This window comes from Antrostomus carolinensis, unplaced genomic scaffold (genome assembly GCF_000700745.2).
Source record: "Antrostomus carolinensis isolate BGI_N321 unplaced genomic scaffold, ASM70074v2 scaffold17110, whole genome shotgun sequence".
In the NCBI taxonomy this organism is placed as follows: domain Eukaryota; kingdom Metazoa; phylum Chordata; class Aves; order Caprimulgiformes; family Caprimulgidae; genus Antrostomus; species Antrostomus carolinensis.
The window spans coordinates 65733-83262 of NW_010287917.1; the positions used below are offsets into that span (position 1 = coordinate 65733).

At 48.4% G+C, this 17530-nt stretch overlaps 1 protein-coding gene across 1 annotated transcript in view; it reads left to right on the top strand.

Annotated features, from left to right (window-relative positions):
• Positions 1-1609, top strand: part of LOC104522569 (calsequestrin-2) — a 33110-nt gene extending 31501 nt beyond the window's left edge. The window contains exon 11 of the mRNA XM_010164903.1: positions 686-1609. Coding sequence (XP_010163205.1) covers positions 686-889 — 204 coding nt within the window. The 3' untranslated portion in view covers positions 890-1609. The remainder of the gene's footprint in view (positions 1-685) is intronic.
• Positions 1610-17530: the final 15921 nt, after the last annotated feature.

Here is a 17530-nt window from a genome sequence, read left to right on the forward strand (position 1 = left end):
CGTTGGTGTTTTTCACCGATCTTCAGCTGGAACGTGGTTGGGATGATCTGAGGAAAGGCCCTTCCAAGAGGAGCAACTGCTATCACATGTGGAGAGTCGAGAGCAACTTGCTGAGGCAAAGGTGATAGTAAAAGAAGCTGGGGAGAAGGGATGCTGAGAGCAGGGTGTAAAGGCTCAGAGGAAGAGGTCCCAGAAGGGCTCTGGAAGGAAGGAGGGAAAAGCTGTGGTGTCCTGTGAACTTGGGTGGTGGAGAGGAAGCTGCCATATGTCTCTTTAACCTCTCTTTATGTAGACTTGGAGTCTACAGAACTGGCCAGACAGGGTAAGGACAATGCGTCAGGTGGATGATGCTCTTGCTCATAGGTGTAGGCACTGCAGGAGAGGAACAGGCAGCAGGAACACATCTAACCCAGGGCAAGCAGCACCACACACTCATCTAAACCCATTGGCCAGTCCCACTGTCCCTAGTCAGAAGCAACAGCAGTTCAAGGGGAGGTGGTAATCCCAACGTGCTAGCAGAGAGACTGTGGCTAGGCCTGCCCACAGGCTGTGGCAGAGAGAGCTAATGCCACCACCACCCCTGCATCCCACCTGTGGACCAAACTTTACCCCCACAATAGCAGTGACCCCCATCTCTTCCCCGTGTCTCTGGGGGTGGCTAATCCCTCACCACCTGTCCCCGCAGGCTGACAGCATCTGGATGGAGATCAGAGATGATGACGACCTGCCCACAGCCGAGGAGCTGGAGGACTGGATAGAGGATGTGCTTTCTGGGAAGATAAATACTGAAGATGATGACGATGATGATGACGATGACGACGATGATGATGACGACGATGATGATGATGATGACGACGATGATGATGATGATGACGACGACGACGACTAACTGTGACTCTGTGCAGTTTGACTTGTGGGGGCTGAGAGGCCTCCCCTCGCAGCAGGTCCCTCCAACAGAAGACCTGTCTTTGAGCGTCAGCAAGCACCGCTGCTCGTCCTTCCCCCCTGCCCTGCTCCCCCTGCCCCTGCCCTTGCCGGGACCCCCCAGCCTGATTCTCAGTGGTGCTGAGCCACCGGGACTGCCCCTGCAGCCAGCAGCGCCTGCAGGCACCCAGCACCGCTGCAAATCATGCATCCTTAGTCAGGACAAGAGGAACCTACAGGGAATCTGCCCCCAAAGCCCCAGAGCAGGAGGAAAACACCCGCCTGCTCACTGCCAGAGGGACACAGGGAGCCAATTTGTATTTTCTGTGCTCATGTGCCCAGCCTTTGACATCCAAAGACCAAATCTCACTTCAAAACATAGGGAAGGCCACTGTAAAGTTTAGTCCTTTGATTAAACACAATGCCCTTTGCAGCTACTCTGCCAAGACCGCTCACTCCTGCAAGTTCTGCTGCAGGAGTCTGGAGCTGCTCGTTAACATGCTAGGAACAGCTAAAAGCTTTGGAAGGTTTTAGGGATGCTATTTAAGTTTCCAGTGATTCCATATAACAACAGGATATTCTTGTCTGGCAGCTCAATGCAAAGCCAAACGCCACGGTCCCTGTCTGAACCTCTTCTTGAAAGCTCAGGCCAAAGAAAGGGTAAGTGCAGGTGGTCTGATATTGGATATCAAAGCTTGCAAGTTCCTGAACAGCTGGAAAGGCTGATACAGGTCTGAGCCCAAACTCTTGAGGCTGAAGTTCATGGCACTGAGCCAAACCATTGGTCTTAACCCTGAAAGAAACACCAGAGCAGATCCCATGCCAGTTCCAAACATCTGCAGCCAGGTCTGGGCTGAGCCTACCTTGCCCTTCAGGTGAACCTCAGCTGGATAGAAGGTGATGCCCATGAGATAGACAGCATATTCCTGCCAGTGGAAACACTCGTAGGGGCCCACCCTGAAGCCCTCCTATTTCCCATGACCCTCCAGCTTTAGCTGACATTTAATCCAAAGCCTACATAGCATCTTTTCCCATGACAAAGATGTTGGGAGGGAACACATCCATCCAACCATCTTAGATGCTGGATAATGAGAGCTGGGCAATGGGCAGTGAAAGGATTCAAGCTGTTTGACTTTTAAGTGTTCAGTTGCACAGTTACTCCCTGCTTAGAGACTCATATGTCCCATGGTAGCCCACAAGAAACCTCTTTTGACTGCGGACTGAGAGGGAGCTCAGGGCGGTAGTTCACAGTCAAAGGGGTCACTCACAAAGCAAAGGGTCAACAACTTGGTCCTGGTGAGCGCAGCACCATCCATGTGCAGGTCACTGCGACAGTGTTAGGTCTCCCTGCTTCCCCATGCTGGCAGATTTCAGTTGTCTTAGCTTATTAGGTTTGACAATAGTGCAATGAATGGAGAGTTTGGAGAGAGTTTTATCTTTATAAATACATTTATAAATACGTTCTCCAGTCGTTCGGACTTGTGAGCATAGGTAGGGTACACACGTCCTCCCTTGCTATAGACAAAAAGCATTGTTCTGACCTTTCTTAGACTGGCTTACATCAGAGGTAAGCGATGTTGGGGGAAATAACAGTGCCAGGGATGGGAGAATCAGAGCTCGTTATATGAATGCGAATCAGCCTGATGAGAAGCAAGGTTTACACACTATATATTTCCTTTATCAGATGAACTGCAAAGCAAGATTTTATAGATTTTTTTTTTTCCTGCCTGTTGATCAGTCTCTTTGACTCTCCCTCTCTCTACATTAGCTGAAATAGAAATTTGAAACTACTGGTATAAAAAAGCTGAAGTACTGATATATTCCTACGTGTGCCATATCCCCTTGGTGGAAAGTGCCAGATGAACAATACGCAGCTGGATATCTATATATACCTCTATGTATATGAATGAATACTGTGCTCATATGCTATATGACCATAGGCTACGTTAGCTTCTCATTGAACATCCAACACTCAACCAATGCTTTCCAGGTACAGCTTATTAGAATAGAGAGCACAGCAAAGCCCCTAGGTCGGCTATTGTCTTATATACTTGGTCTTTCTTGCTTCTTTATGATGGATAAGCACTTCCTGGAAGATTTGAACCAGGTGAGTTTGGGGAGACCATCCACCTGGTCACACTGTAGTTGTGGACAAGGCAACCCCATCCCAGAGGACCTGGTGGAGACTTTGAGAAGGCTCAAAATACAGAGTCCTCTCAGCCTGGAGGTCCCCTCCACTTCTTCACACACAGAGGTTTGCTGGAGGACCCCAGCTCAGAGAGAGGGAGCAAGCAAGACTCCAGGTCTCACTGATGCACCCCGGAAAGAAGCAAGAGCAGGCAAAGCTAGCAGTTTAGTCTCCAAGTCTGCGATTAAGGGACAAACGACACATTACTCACTGCAGCAAAGTACTTGTTTATCTTTACCTTGAGGTTATTCCTAGGAGTAAAACACGCACAGTTCCACCCTTCATAAGGTAACAGCCAGCACAGACCCTACAGCTCCAGATCAGTCACTGCAAAGTGCCAGGAATTTCTAGAAATGTGAAGAATAAATGCAAAGTTGCTCTACTGCCTTTCCCAACTGGCACTGTCTCTGGACATCTCGATTGCCTGGGTACTCTCCATGGACCTCCCCTCCCGCTGAGGATGCCTGTCCATTCTGATGTGCCTCTCTCTAGATGCTCCGTGAGGCACAGCTTGCACAGGCAGACCCTGCAAACAGCACTATGGACACACTCAAGCGCTCAGGTGTCTCACGGGCACATACACATTTTGATGCATCAAGCATCAGAGCTCTGGGAGGGGAAAAAAGTCATTAATGTAGCAGTGCTTAGGCTTATGCAGAGACCAGTGAGGCTGAGCTCGTACTGGGGCTGGTGTCAGCAGTTTATGGAAAGTTTCCTTTGAGTTATGAGAGAATCCTATGGCTGCCACACCTTCACGGTGCCAGCGCAGTCTGTGATGGGGCCACCCTTTCCTTCATCTTCCCCTTATGGTTTTCATGGTTCTCTTTGCTCACAAACATGAACTTTTTCTCTTCAGTTTATGGGATAAATGCATAAACAGTTAAAAAACCATTGTGGCAGAGGGAGGATTGCAGCAATGAAGAGCAGGCAGCAAAGCCTCTCCCATTCACCCATAACTCCTCATCTGCCTTGAGATCATAGTGACCAAACCACCAAACAAGGTAATACCCCTTACAAAGAAGACAGCAGCTTGAATTTGAGTGTCTTCCTTACAGAGACAGGTAAGATACCAGCATGTGGAGGTACCACACATAGGAAGGACCCCATGTGCAGGTGCTCCTGGGCTTCTCTGTCAGAAGCAGGTACAACTGGCATGTCAAAGGCACAGGTAACCTTTGAGGAGCAAAGTCAGCCTAACTGTGCTAATTATGCACTCAACAGCAGGAGGTCAGTACATTTGGATAAGGAACCAGCCAAAAAACTTCTTTATTTATTAAAAAAAAAAAAACAAACCAAAAACCCAACCAAACAAAAAAGGGTGCATGTGGACAACAAACAGTGAGTGTTTCTGCAGGCAACTCTGGTAGTCCCTCTCTTAGCAAATAGTTCTTTTTCTCCAAAGTGTTAATTAGACATTCATATTAAATGGGTCTTAATACACATAAAGACAGACAAGGAACTGTACTTTGCCCTCATCCAACTGTGAGTGCTTCAAGCTGATCAGTCACTTCAAAGTACCCAAAACACCTAGCCTTACTAGCCGCCAGCAACGGTGATGACCCCCCTCACAAGCGAAACGTGGCAAGAACATGAATTCATATGCCACCTCTTCCCAGTTCCCAGAGACGGGGACAGGGGCCACAGAGGAGGGTTTGTTCAGTGTCCTGTACCACAGGCCACCCCATGCCATTCATGGGCAACGATCAAGGGAGAGGGAAACCCATCAAGAGCCATATACTGCAGCTGTCGTACAGAAGCAGAGAGGAGAAAGGTTCTGCCTTTGCAGCAGACCCAAGGACACTGATGGAGAGGCTCTGGGAACCAGTAACTGCTCTGAGCTAATGTCAACCCTTTGGGAAACAGCTCCAGAAGGAGAGGATGAGGGAGGCATGCTGGGAGTGACTGATTACTCCATCTTTTCAGCGTCAGCAGCTTTCATGATGTTTCTGAGCAGTGGTGAGAAGAATGGCCCTGTAGTTGACACCAGAGATCTCAGCTGCTTCACGTCCCAGAGCAGAGCTGCTCAGCCAGATGTCAAAATGCATGCACAGCCGAGGACACCGGCTGCTTCTCTATGTCTGTCCACACATCATACTACAGAAATGATTGATTTATTACTGAGACCAAACAAAAAACATCATTGCATTTTATTCCCAGAGAAATAATTAATTGGACGGGAACATCCCACTTCCCAGCTGCCGCTGACTTGCAGTGCTGTGAAAACAGGCCAGGGCTGCATCTAGATTCTCCTCTGCCCCAGCAAAGCTTTGGCTCTGGGGAAGCCCCACGCACAGCCAGTTGCACACTGATGCTTGGGGAGCTGAAGAGCGAGAATGGTTCACCAGGTGACAACCACCAACACCATCCAGGGCAATGCAAACTACCTCCTGGCTCCTGTTCATCCCAGGTATGTCTATGCTGTGCAGTGCAAGGCTGTCTGCTAGAAACTGGAAGCAGCAGAGCACAGCAGGAGGGTAATTAACCTTGTTAATGATGCTGTGTCAGCAGGACTGTGTCCTACTCGAGACCCAAGACTCTGTGCAGCACCCCACTGTGCTGCAGCATCCCCTGCCTTTGCCCCGCTCCCTTGTACCACCAACATCCGGGCAAAGCAGCCCTCCAAAGGTCAGTAGCCCTTGGGCCCAGCAGTGGGATGGCTTTCACACTTGTTTGGCAGAAGATGATGTCTAATGACAATGTGGACCATGGGGCAGAGTCCAGGGCAGATCCAGCCCTCTTGGCCCTGCTCCCAGAATGCTCCCTGCCAGGTTTGAAAGGTGCTAAACTATTTAAAGTGTGTCTGCGAGGGAGCTATGGAACTTCCTTGCCCTTTGAAGACCCATTTCTGGAGTCAGATTACAAGCAGCTTTTGGGATGGAAACAAAGATCCTTCCGGTGTCTCACCTCACCTCCCCTTTCCACTTCCCCCTCAAAACATCTCTGGTGGAACCCCTATGATGAAGGACATCAGCAAAGCCCTCAAAGGACTTCTGGTATTATCCCAATTATATGGACAATAGGAAGAAAACATAGCTTTTTCACCTTCTTCTCATCCCTCTTGACTTACTACTCTTCTGGTCTTTACTGGCTCCCCTAATTTTTCTGCTGTGTCCCTTTCTATCTAGCCTGTATCCCTCTTCTCTCAACCCACCCTCACACCACATGGTACTGAGGGTCAATTAAGGACAAGGTCCTCCCCTGTCTTGGCTGCTTGAGCTCATCCCCAGCCCAGGGAGACAGCAGCCTCCCTCACACCGCTGCCAGGAGCCAGCCATGGTGGTCCCCACGCCATGAGCTGTGGCTGTGAACATGGAGAGGGACATTTCCTTCTTGAGGAGAAAGCCAACCAGACAAGGAGAGATTGGCTTTCCTTTGGAGGTGGGGACAAGTGGAATATGCTCCAGGTTAAGCTGTTTCATCAGTCTGGCCACCATGGAAATACATGGACTTCTTTTGGGTGGGCATCTTTTCTCATTGTCCCAAAATCCAGATGAAAAACCATTACCCTTCAACCAAGCCCCAGCTGCACAGGGAGAGGTTGGGCCATCTTGGGTGCTGCTGCAGGAAGAGATCAGGGACCCGCAGTGCCACCAGCAATCACACCACCTGTGCAGAAAACAAGCGGCATGATTTCACACATGAGAAATAAGCTTTGAGGGTTAAATGAACTGAGTTTGCTGGAGAGGTTATCCCATAATTCAGGAGCAGCCAGAAAGCCAACTACCTGCCCAAGAAGACTAGCAGCTGTCCTGACTGAGCCCTCCTTTGGTCATGGGTGGCAAATGACTTAAAATAGTAATGGGTGATCTCATCCTACACTTTTGGATTTGGAAGAAGACCAGCTTGAACCAGGTCCCTCCCTCAGTAACACAGGTAAAAATAAAATTATGTTCAACCAGAAAGCAGCCCTGAAATTTGCCTGGCATTAGATTTTTGCTTTAAAATTCAATCCAACATGTCAAAGCCCTGCTCCTGCTAGTGACAAAGAAAGAGGCCATTGAATAACAAAAGTAACTTAATGTTTGAAGAACATTTCAGTCCCCGCAAAATGAAATGGCTGAAGGAATTTGCACAGCTTCCCACAGTCTAGTTACTGAATTACTAAACCAGTTTCTCCCAACCACTTACAAAGCAAAATTATAATCAACTGTAGGATCTGGTATTATGAGTACTCAAGAATGAGCTTCTACAAAATAGAAGCTAAAAGGTTTGCAGATCTGTTTCACATCTGTGGCCCAGATATAATCAGCTCCTTCTTGTTCCCTCTTTTAAAGCATGCCCACAGCCTCTCACTCGTGCTGAAGAAAGGTCCAAAGAGCTACAAAGTTCTGAGTGGAGTGTCTCTTAAAACTTCTAGACAAGCTGAATCAAATGTGTTTTATCAAGAACTCCCTTCTCTATATGCATCTATTTTTAATTCATGCTACTTTTTCAAGTAGTAAGAGAAAAAAAGACAAAAAAAGACCAAAAAAAAGGACAAACAAACAAACAAAAAAAGACAACCAAGGTGCAGATGTCTAAGCATTTGGAAGCCTGATTTTTGCCTCTGGAAGGGACTTAAATTGTTTCAGTTTACAGAGTAGCTTCATGCCTAGAGCAATTTGCAGTGTCTCCGTTTTTAAAATCTTTGTACCTTCATGTTTCTAAGGATGCTGGAGGGAAAAACCACACCCTGTTCTCCAAGGTCTCTTCTACTGACTTCACACTGCCTTCTCCTTGTCTTACTGTCTCTCTCAAGGTTCTGCTACTTCTTCCATGTTTTGATACGTAAGCAAGGTGGCCGCACTGAGCTATCCCAAATGCTGGTATAAGGTATAAGTTATCTCCCTTCTTCCTCTTCTAAATTGTATTTAGTACTGCCCATGCAGAGCCCAAAGACTGCTTGTTCCCTTCATCTTGGCCATGGCCCCACCAGCAAATAACCATTCTGCTCCTCCCACAGGCAGGACCCATGGGCTTTGGAGGCCACCAAGTAGCATAGAATCATAGAATCATTTTGGTTGGAAAAGACCGACCTTTAAGATCATCGAGTCCAACCTAACACCACTAAACTATGTCCCTAAGCACCTCATCTACATGTCTTTTAAATACCTCCAGGGATGGTGACTCCACCACTTCCTTGGGCAGCCTGTTCCAATGCTTGACAACCCTTTTGGTCAAGAAATTTTTCCTAATACCCAATCTAAATCTTCTCTGGCGCACCACGAGGCAGTACCTCGAGCAGCGCCATTGCATGAGGGCTCTTGGTGTCCCCAGGTCATTTTCATTAGCTGAGCTGGAACCAGAGCAAGTCCCAAGTCATGTACAGAAGCAGCCGTCTTCATCCCATTCAGCTCCCCAGATTTTGGGGGAAGGAAGATCAGCTCAGGGCTTTGGAGTAGGTTGGTAGTCTTGCAGTGGGCCCCAACATGATCACAGACCAACAGGGGAAAAAAAAAAACCCCACACATTTTCCAGTTTCATTACAGAGGGGGACAGGGAGACGGGGAGAAACAGGAAAACAGCTTTCTTCCCACTTGAGGTACTCTCCATTTTACTAGCAATGCGTCAGCATAAACCAGCACACATGCTCACAGCAGTAACTTGTTAAGCATTTCAAAGCAGCTCGGGTAACCTTGTTCATAGACAGGGATTATGCATATGCAATTGCCCCACTACACCATCCCTACCTCCATCTGCAGACACGTTATGCTCTGTGCTCTCTCTTCTCTCAGCACCTCCTGACCCGGCAGCACATGGATGCACACATGAAAAGGGAATATAGTCCCCTGCCGGAAAGGACCGTAACCTAAACCCATCACCTTCCCAGTCCAACATAAACTCAGGAGTGGTGTTGAAAGACAAATCAAAGCGCTCAGCTTGGCCAACTCCCAACACGCCTTCCCTTCCTGCATGCTGTTGTGAGACACCACATCCTGCTGAGAGATCTCCTTCCCCTTGCACCGACTCCACCTGCCCTGAGCTCCAGGGCCCCTGGAAGCCCTTAAGTGCATTCCCTCCCTATACCTCCCAGGAGTTCAGATCCAGGTTAGGGACAACAGAGCCAATACATAGCACCAGGAGATGCTGTTTTGGGGTTTGAAGCCCTGCCCACCTCCACAACCAGATGTTTCACTGAACTATTAATTTAGCTAACAATATGATACAGTGAGGTGTTGCTAGCGCTTCATGCAATGCTCTGGAGCCAGTTGCTCAAGTTGATAAACCCCTTTCTTAACCCATTTGTTGTACCCTGACTGCACATGGCCACTTTGCCCCATACCTCCCCACTGAATGCCCCAAAGCTGATGTTTTCTGACCATTCATAACTGTGAAGCCTAGTCCCATCATCTACTGGGATCTATTGATCTTCTCCTAATTAAGCCACACTCAAGTCACAAAATACTCTGCCCCAGTGGTTGTTGCTGTGCTGTCTCAGGATAGCCACAGCCTTACACCCTCACAGCCAGGAAGGGCACTGCAGGAGAGGCACCTCCTTCTCAAGTGACCCTAGTTTGCAATGTCCTTCAGGTGGAAGACACTTACCTCTTGTTCAGCACACCAGGTCCCTCCAAGTATGCCACTGAAAACCTCCATCCCCTTTCTGTCAGAGGTTTGGATCAGTAATACTTAACCCAATGTTGCACCTGAGGCTCCATCACACCTCAAAAGACCCTTGCAACTTCAGTGAAAGACTTGACCAAACCAGAACAGCACCCTCAGCTCTAATTTCTGCTGAGCTATGCACCACAGCCCCTTATGATTCAGATAGCCGAGCTCTGGGTGAAGGCCAAGGGAACTGGTCCCTCTAGCAAAGCCTGTTCCTTCCATCAGCTTCCACAACCCACAGCAGGAGAGAAAGTGCCACGAAAAGTGGCAAACTGGTGTTACAGAATCACAGAATTGCCTAGATTGGAAAAGACCTTTTTAAGATCATCAAGTCCAATCATTAACCCAACACTGACAAGTCCCCAACGAACCCATGTCTCTCAGCACTATGTCTACACAACTCAAATCCCTCCAGGGATGAAGACTCCACCACTGCCCTGGGCAACCCATTCCAACGCCTGAGAACCCTTTCAGTAAAGAAATTCTTCCTAATATCCAATCTAAACTTCCCTTGGTGTTTGGTGTTGATTTTGTATCAGCACTAACGAAGCAACAAATGAAATGGAGCACGCTGAACTTGTATGTAAAGACACAACTCTCAAGGCTAAGAGCCAAGGACAAGGTTGACGAGCACATTACCTTGTTTGTGCCAAATTCCTGCTTTATACACCTTCCTGTGACACACCTGCAATGGGCTCCCACAGCACCTGTGCCTACACAGCTCCAGTCCAGCAAGTCAGGTCTTCTTCCAAGGGGCTGGAGGACCTCGGTCATGGCTGCACACCCACCATGGGCTCAGTAGTGTTATTTCCTTTCCCTGCCCACCTCCAGAAGCTGCACTGCGAACAGCCCAGGGCTGGGCACTGCCAAAGCACCAGCAGCAGGATGAGGGGGACAGATCAAAAACAGAGAGATCAAGGGAGGGCAGGAGGCAGGACCGAGCACACCCCAATCCCACCCTTCCTGCTTCCTCTCAGGCTTTAGTTCAGTGCTCTGCAGCCTAAATACAACCATCTCCCCCCAGACAGACGATTATCCATTTGGCTGTTTCTCTCCACCAGCATTAATACGTGTGCTGCTTATCTCCACAGCTGCTGCACTCTATTTTTCACTGCACAGCAGCATCCTGTGGATTTTTCCAGCAGTTGAAGCCACAGAGGAGATCTGCTGGAAAGATCTGAGGGCAGGTATGCCCCATTAAAGGGGCTTTTCTGAAAAGCAGGTACCAAAGCCTGTCTAGGTAAGAAGGCTGCTCCCACATTTCCTTGGGCACGGCTTCTCGGTCTTTCCGAGCTCTCAGCAGGCTGGTGATGGAAACTGAAGGTGGGGAGAGCCGCACCCAAAGGTGCTGCTGAGGCGAGATCCCCACACGTCGTTCCAGCAGAGCACAGGCTTGCCATCACGCAAACAAGGAGCACTGGCTTTTCCTCCTTTCACCACTCCTCCTCCCCACCAGTTCCAAAGAAGGAACTCTGCCATGAATCCTGCACTTCATAATTCATGCACAAACCAGAAGACAGGAGGCAGAAAAACCTGTTCCCACTCCAGTCGTGCCCCCTCCCAGCTGCATTTGCTCCCCATCATTTGAGATTTCAGGTGTTCAAAGCAGTCACCTACCAGTCCTTCTTCAGGAGTGATAAATGAGTTTGCATTTTACTGTGGCAGGGCAGATCAGAAAGGTCTAGGAGGGAGACAGAAAGCCTCAAAAAGGTTAAACCACATGTTTGCAGGGCCCCTCCCAGCCACAGCAAAGGAATGCTTGAAGGCCAGAAAAGTTTTGGTTTTTTTTTTTTTTGTCTGAAAAGACAAGAGGAAGGAGTAGGACAATTGAATCTGGTTTCAGTTTATTTCCAGAATTTTACTGTACAAAATATGCAAAGTGTAAAACGGTTTTATGTTTCAGTTTAAAAACGACAAAACCCCCATCCAACTATAACTTAAGAGAACCCAGCTTGGAACAGAACAATTTACTAGGCTAGACCCACAGTGCATTAATGTCACAGACACCAGCAATTTGCTTACTTAAGTTCACGATTAGAAAAGAACAGAAAGACCATGTACCATTGCAGTTAAAGTCACATGTGCAAAGGGGGGGGCGGAAGAAGAAAGAAATGCTGGTTAGTGTCTATTAATTAGAAAACCTTGGCAAAACCCATCTTACTATACACAGTTTGTGTAGAAAAAGAGTATTACACAGTGATCAAAAGAGGGTGAGGGAAGGGTGTTTGCTCCCACCCCCTTCCTCAAGACACAATAATGCTGAATCAAAGAAACAGGCACAGAAGGAGTGTTAAGATTCCTTCACAGTTATGTCTGTGCAGGTAGCGAGCTGCAGCATCACCCCGTGCACACAGGAGATACCCCCCAAGCTTCCTTAGCGCTGGTGAGAGGTGCCCGGGAAGCAGCCAGAGGGAAGGATTCTCTCTCCGGCAGAGCACACGCAGGGCAGAGCTGGTTGCTGCTCACAGGGCTTCCCTGTTTACGGGGATAAGAAGCAGAGTCTCTTGGAGGGATGGATAACACCAGCTGTGCCACTGGTGCTGCAGGGACCTGGCTCAGGAGTATCCCAAAGCCATCCGCACAGGTCACAGAGCAGCTGTCAGAAATGGCAACTTTTGGTCATCATCTATCGAAGGCAGCAGCCTGAATGCAGGAGGATGCATGGTTCTGTAGGAGACTTCATGGCCCAAAGCCATCTCTTTTAGGAGAACAGAAATTGGGGGGTTTTTGAGGGGTTTTGATTTTTTTTTTTTTTTTTTAAAAACCCAACAGCTCAGTCCCAAGAGCGCTTCCTTCTTAACACAGTTTAAACACTGAACCACCAAGCCTGCCTTGAGGCTTTAGACATGTATAATGCACACACCTACAAGGAAAAAAAACACACTGACATTCAAACTGAATGAATGAGAAAACAGACATCTGCAGGTGTATCTGGTGGACAGCTCTCACACGGCAGGGCAGAACTGAGCGCAGCTGAAGAGCAGAGTCTGGGACCAGAGTACAGCATTGTTACAAAAGACTGCAAGACTTTCGTTTTACCTTTAAAAAGGGCAGATTTAGAAGTTTTGGTAAGCAAGATGAAATTGGCTTCAATAGGTTTCCACATTTAGCACAGTACAGATCTTTCCAGTTTCTTCATCAGCAAGTGCTGGAAGCCAGCACATCTCAATCAAGACTTTTAAAAGCTACTTAGGCAGGGCCAGTTTTAGAAACCGCTTCCCTGCAGCTTTTGGTATACTTGGCAAGAGCCAATTCCCAAGGCTTTCTGTAGACATCTCCATCCCAAAGGATGGAAGCTGTTAAGAGGCTCCAGGAGCATTGAGATTTGTTCGGATCTCCCCCAAACCTGCACTTTATCATGAGCTGCCCCAACCCTCAGCCCCAGCACCTCCCATCCCAATGGATACTTGTTCTGCCTCACTAGGGAACTTTGGGGAAAAAAGACAGGGAGGGGAAGATGGGAGCTGGAGTGACTGAAGTTGCTGGCAGAACATTTTTTAGAAGTAGAAGTCAGAGGAATAGCTGGCAGAGAGTGAAATCAGATCTGCCTTTCTCTTCAATATCCCCTTTTTAGGGGGATTGCTCTTGAAAACACCCAGGACAACCCCAAAAGCAGGAGCTGACCTTGCTCTGCGAGCAAGCTGTGTCACACCACCTTTTCATGCACGGTGTGTCCCTCTCCAGCTACCCTGCTGCTACAGGGGTGGGGGGGTGGCAACATCTCCCCTCCCCAGGGTGAAAATTAGTAGTTGCAAGCAGCACCCCCACCTCCCCAAGCTGATCAGGGGCTTGGTCAGGGCCTAGTACGCTGTGGAGGGGAGTGAGTGCTAAAATGCTCAGACCACTCAAGAGTGCTCCCTGCTCTGCTCCCATGGGTGAGAAACCTAATCAGAGACCTGGGGCAGCCCCACGGAGCCTACCCAAGGATGGCTGCAGCCACATGGCAATGAGAAGCTAACAGATGTGCTAACAACCTTTGCCCAAGCCTAGCTACAGGACTGGAAACCCATTAAGGGTCTAATATCTGCCCCTACACTCCTAGAAGCTGCAGGGAATCTGAATCTTTCACTCTTTAGCCATGAAAGAGAAAGCCAGCCTTTGTGGAAACCCGCAGCCATTTTCATCTGCTCCAGAACAGTTGAAAGTCTTAGCTGCATCTGGTTTTAGAATATCTCAGCATGGCTTTGGATTTAGGCTGTTACCAAATCTAAGAGCAAAAAACAAAGCCTTTAAAGTATCCAAGCAGTCACAGGAAAAACACCAACATGGAAGGAGTGAGGCAACACCACTCCTGGCTAGGCAACACAGCACCCTATCGAATGGTTCAGCCTCTACTGAAAGATATCCAGTGCAAGGCTCTCCTCTCAAGGGCACATTGTCCACTTCACTACAAACAGGGTTGTCCTATAAACCACTAGAATTATTTTTCTTTTAAAAAAACCCAAACCAAACCAAATTCCCAGCCAAGTACAAGCATCCAGGCTGGGAGAGAGGAGGGAGAATATGTGCAAGGAGACAGCGCAGGACACAAGAGGCATTTGGAAGAAAACAGCCTGCACTTGGCTGGCAAACCCTACAAGTCTTATTTATGCTCAGCTCTTGGCAAGCTCTGCAGAAGTAGGGACTGCAGGATTTTGGATCAGAGCTTTGTTCCCTGTGACTCGATTCTTACTCATTAGCTGGCTATAAACAGAGTTAAACAAACCAGTCTGCTCTCACCACTCAGTATTTCTATAAAGAGTCTGAATTCCTATAGATGCCACAGATCCATCTGTGGATCTCAAAGCACTTGACAAGTTGAATTTAGCCTCACAACACCCCAGTGAGGTAGGTATGACAGTGGTCCCCTGATTTTGCATGGAGAGGGGAAACAAGAAAAACCTGAAATATAAAATGTCATTAAAAAAAAGGGGAATACTCAGGAGTTCCGATTCCCCTTGAAGTACATCCTCACCCCTAAGCAGGATACATCTCTGAACAGACCATCTGAGAAACCAAGTCCTCTCCTTCAGATTTCATCAGGCAAAGCATTCACGCTGCTGACACAGGGAAGAGTGTTTAATATAGGAGCTGGCCCCCATTGACAGCAGGCAGAAAAGGCAGCACTGAACCACAGCACAAGGATGATGGAGACCCAGAGCGAGCAGACATAACTTCTGTCTGGTTCTCCATGTGTTCAAGGATTTAATGCAATTAAGACATGAGTTTCCTGAGCAGATACTGTCAGACAACCTCCCTCGTGGGGGAGGGAAAAGGAAAGGGGAAGGAAATCCTGGGAAAGTAAGAAAGTTTTGCAGAGGTGCCTGAGACAAGGTGCTCTCACACACAGGGCACACCCAAGCCTCCAGCAAGGTGGTTCTTGTTCTGGCTTCACAGAGCTGAGCCAATTCAGCCACAGGCAGTAGCCTCCACACAGTCCCAAGCACTCCATAGTCTCTCAAGCTACTCCCAGTCTCTCCCACCTTGCTGTTTATGCACATCATAAGAGCCAGATACACGCACCTTTAAGAGAGCCAAGTGTAAGATACTGTATGCCCCTCTTCCTTTTTTTTTTTTTTTTCTTCTTTTTAAGGAGGGAATAAGATAATTCTTTTTTTTTTTTTTCAAAATAAAATACTGCAAAGGCCACAGTCAATTAAGAAGTCCCTATACAGACTACCAGAAAGCCTGACCTAGAAAGAAATCCAAACACTAATTTTAGAGAAGGGAAAACTCTACCTACTTCCCATCTTTTAAGGGACGTGGGCCTGATCCCATCAGGTACCGTGCCATCTAGTTTCTTCACAACCACATCTGGCACGTTACATGGAGAAGACAGGATCCAGATGACTATCACACACTTGTAAGAAAGGTACAGGAGACTGCAGGTGTCACTTGGATGGGGAATCACAACTTTGGACCCTTGCTCACCTGGGTCCTCCTTTAATCCTAAAAGGACTATCTACAGGTACTGTTGGACATGCAGCTCCACTGCTGCTGAAGCTGGAAGAGGCTGGACCCCTCTGCCCTGTCCCCAGCACCCCTGCTTAAGTGGGCTGCTCCCTCCCACTGCTTTGTGGTGGGCAGTGGCCAGCCCACACCAGCCATGCCATGCAGGACCAGCAGAGCCCCACTCATCGCCAGGCCACCTTGTGCTGGTGGGAGCATGGCGGCAGCCCCACAAGCTGTTGGAGGAGCTCAGGGAAGGCCAAAGGAGACAGGAGGGGCTGTCATAGCCCCCCTCAGAAGAAGATGCATCCTGGCAATGAAAGGCACTGGCTTATGTACCTCGCTGAACCGGGGCCCTCTTTGTTAAGACATCCACATGGAAGGCAAGTCAGATCCTCATAGAGATATCTGCACGGCAGAAGACTGGGCAGAATGAACCAAGCGTTTGCATTCACGTGCACAAATCCACTGCCACAGAGCTGAGAGGGGTCTCGGAGGGACCTGACTGAAGGCAGGTCACTGCCAGCCTCGGAGCTGGCTCCTGAGTCACACAATGCCCTGTGCCAGCAATCGGACTTCAGACACCCCTTTAGGCTCATCGTTAAGAGCAAACCTTTCAAAACTGCAAATCTCAGACAAAAAAAGTCACGTGTGAAAGCTGCGCTGACGGGCAAAGGCAGTGTTACAAACCAAACTGCAAGAGCTACACATCTCTCACAGGAGCAGATCCCTGCATTGAGAAGAAACTCCCACAGTACAGGAAGGCCAAGAAAGGCAGGCAGATTTTCAACATTCACATACAGTTTGGTATTTCTTAGTTACAGCTGAAGGCGTACGGTGGGGAAGGACATGCTGCAGTGTTTCCAGAGCACAGCAGTTCTCCAAAGCAAGTGCATGTGGCAGAGGTCAGCCCTTCCCTGGCTGCACCCTCCTTCCCCCTCCAAGAGGCTGTCAGATACAGGGAGGGTCTGTGATTTATCTCAGGAGGAGCCAGCTACTTACCTGCCCTGCCCCAGTGCAAATACGCAGCCTTTGCAGGTGCAAAAGGAAGCAGCGGCAGGTGGACCCTGAGGGGACTGTGGCTGGAGAAACACAGTTAGAAAATCAGACAGAAGGGGACAGAAACAGGGAACCTTGGGAGTGCCTGACAAAGATGCAGGCAACAGGACAGAAGGAAGCAGGTGAGAGATAACAGTGATCCATGTCACGCAGAGCAGTTTCACTAACAAGCACTGGTACAAAAATTAAAAAAAAAAAATAAAAAAATAAAAATTGAAGAGCTACAAGATGGGCTGACAAGCAACTTCAGAGTGCTCAAAACCATCCCACTATGCTCGTACAGCACTGACACAAAAGGGCACGTGGACAGGAGAAAAAGAATACAAGTCTCCAGACAAGGTGGCTTACAGAGGCAGCCGTCTCACACTCACCCCTCCCCAAGTGCCCAGGGACTCCCACGCGAGCAGGTTTCCATAGCTGAGAGGTGAGCAATGCGCTCTCGGAAACAGCTACAGGTAGCAAAAGCAGAGATATAAAAGCAGAGGCGTGTGCACGGTGTAAGGCAGCACTCCAACAAAAATACCAGTGTTGCAATTGTGCAGAGAAACAGAGAGCGTGAGATTTACAGTATGCCTGGAAAGGGAGGGAAAAAGGGAAAAAAAAAATCTGTTCTGTCTCCAAGGCTGAGCTAACCGAGCCAAGTCACCCTGTTGCCTCTTAAGATATTTCTTTCTAGATAAGATAGCCCACCTCCCCCCCTCCCCTTTCCAAATAAAGTGCAGATGGTCAAATATTACTGGTCCATCATCTGCCAGTTTCAGTCAGCATTGGGGAAATTAAACCCAAAAGCACAATATTGAGGAAAAAAAAAAAAATCCCCAAACAACCCACCCTCGAAATCCC